At 46.8% G+C, this 2,320-nt stretch overlaps 1 protein-coding gene across 1 annotated transcript; it reads right to left on the bottom strand.

Annotated features, from left to right (window-relative positions):
- Positions 1–344: 344 nt before the first annotated feature.
- On the bottom strand, positions 345–1,989 carry LOC136494232 (F-box protein At5g07610-like). Its single transcript, XM_066490407.1, has 2 exons — positions 1,865–1,989; positions 345–1,759 (listed from the first exon to the last, which is right to left on the bottom strand). Exon 2 carries the CDS (start codon positions 1,741–1,743, stop codon positions 583–585), a length of 1,161 nt encoding a protein of 386 aa, XP_066346504.1. The 5' UTR covers positions 1,744–1,759; positions 1,865–1,989; the 3' UTR covers positions 345–582.
- Between the last annotated feature and the right edge of the window lie 331 nt (positions 1,990–2,320).

The following is a 2,320-nucleotide window of genomic DNA, read 5'->3' as shown; positions in this document are numbered from 1 at the left end:
GAGTAAATTGGACTTTTTCCAAGTTCAAAAATCTGGTTTTCTAACTGAGGGAGATAAACTGAACTCACGCAGCAGTTGAGGGAAGTTAGATGGACTTTTTCCAAAAAAAAAAAAAACAAGTGAGACATGGGCCGATTTGATTGCAAGCCACGTGATTTACATAATTCCTAGTGAGGGCATTATATATTTATAGTACCCTTTCTCTTTTGCATAAAACCACCATACTGTATGTTCAACAATATTTGTGAACAATGGAGGAAGAAATGCCTGTTGGTTATAGCCTTATAGGGATAGTTCAACAAAATGGGCACATCTAACAAGTGATAAATGTCAACAAAAATATCTAGTCAAAAAACAAGGAAAATTTAATTTAATACGTGATCTCAGCAAAGATAAGATACATGTTCTACATGACACAACATTTCTTGATCACAAATATTACACTAAAGCATGAACACAATAACAAGGGGTGAAAAGACAGGTAGAGGTACCCAAGCTTCAGCTACATTGTTGAAGTTTGTCACAACAGCAGACATCCATATGATTTCAGGGTAACAATTGCTGGTCTTCACACTGCTGAAATTATGCTTCTAGCCTTGCTGAGCCCGAGAGAAATGGAACATATGGAAGATAAGGAAGAAATGGGTCATACAAACGCTCAATGGCATTGCATATAACACAAACTTTCCCACGTTCCATGTCATATGACATCAGTATTCCCTCGCACTTCCAAACAAAGTAAATCAAGCTGCATTCTGGATGGATAGCGATCAAAGCGTAGTCCTGTTCAAACCCAAGACCCTTCTCTCCAAAAAGCTGTGAAGTACTAATGTTGTACTTAAATATCCATTCATCACTGCCATAGTCCTCAAGGATCCAGACTGACAATACAGAGAGATCTCTTTCCCTCATATTGATGTAATACAATTGCCCCCGCGATTGACCAATAAAAGTAAGATTACTGGAAAGAAGGTTTCTACCGAAGTTTTCAGCACACATAGTTTCCAGCAAAGGAATGGACCTCCATATCTTCCCTTGTGTGTCCACTGCAAGTATCTTGAAACAATTGGTCATCAAATGCAATATTCCTTTGAAAAAAACCCCTCTAGAATCGACTAGCTGAAGCTCATTGCCCCAACCATTTCCCTTGTGGCTCCAGGCACCTGTCTCTGACGAGTAGATATTCACACCAGCAATAAATCCATAATCCTCGTCTTCTTCTAGAATCTGGAACACATGGAAGTGGGATGAGACAGCCGGGTCAAAGCTGAATCGGTACGCGCAAGCACCGCTATCATAGTCGGACTCTGGCAGGACGAACCATTTCTCTGTTGCAGGATTGCACACAACATAATTAGCTTCATCACGTGGGGACACCTTCCAACAGAGGCAGAAGAGAAGGCCGTTGCAGCAGATCTTTGGAATAATCAGCCTGTAGCCGCTCAAGAAGGGCAACGAGGGGTCCGAAAATGGCAGCTCTTCGCGCCCCGTGATGTCCACGAAATCTGAAAATATTACTATGTCGTTCTCCTCGCGGTTGAGCCTGTATCCGGGGTAGAAGAAGCCGGATAGCGTCTGGGGGATCTTCGTGCGGTGCTCGGAGTGGGTGATAAGGCCGTACCAGTGCCAAGAAACGCACTTGAAGCGGCAGATCGATTTGACCGGTAGCCGCGACAGGATCTCGACGATGATATCATCTGTGAGGTAGGCGGCGGCGCAGGCACTCTTCTTGGAAGGATCCATCTGTGCGCTAGTCAATCTGAGTAATGGGGATAAGGGAAAAGGAAGAACGATTCAGATTCAGATTAGAGATCAGCGCAGGGCGGAGGTAAACAAGAAAGATGAAGATGGCGCAAGAGAGTACCAGTCTGACGGAGAGGCGCATCGCACAACCATGGTGGACGGCGAGGGACGGCGATGTTTTCGACTTTGGTGGCTGGCGGCTCGTGGCACTGTTGGCAGGGTCTCGTGGGAAGAAGCTAGCGCTTAGCAGGCCACTGCCCACTGGCCACCGCGGGCCAGGGAGGGATATGTGAGAAATTGCAGCCCGCTCTCCTCCGGATACTCCTAAAGCTTTCTGTTCCGTAAGTGTGATTTTGAGTACTCTGAATTTTCCCGGTCCCTAAGCACGCCACATGCTAAGTCTCGGAGCACCCGATGGTTACAGGCTCGTTTGCAACCACCAGCGCGTGCACATGCGCCACTTCAACGACGGCTTTGACCCTGCTCACTTGGCAGCGGACTCGGTTCCACCACCACTCGAGCGTGGTCAGTCTTAGATCACGCCGCCTCAGGCCACGCAGACCACACGCGCCTACGC

The sequence above is a fragment of the Miscanthus floridulus genome, chromosome 1, assembly GCF_019320115.1.
Source record: "Miscanthus floridulus cultivar M001 chromosome 1, ASM1932011v1, whole genome shotgun sequence".
In the NCBI taxonomy this organism is placed as follows: Eukaryota; Viridiplantae; Streptophyta; class Magnoliopsida; order Poales; family Poaceae; genus Miscanthus; species Miscanthus floridulus.
The sequence above is the reverse complement of the archived record's forward strand: the minus strand, read 5'-3'. Positions and strand labels throughout refer to the sequence as shown.

Coding starts and splice junctions, on each gene's coding strand:
- LOC136494232 (XM_066490407.1), bottom strand. CDS start 1,743: ATGGATCCTTCCAAGAAGAGTGCCTGCGCCGCCGCCTACCTCACAGAT.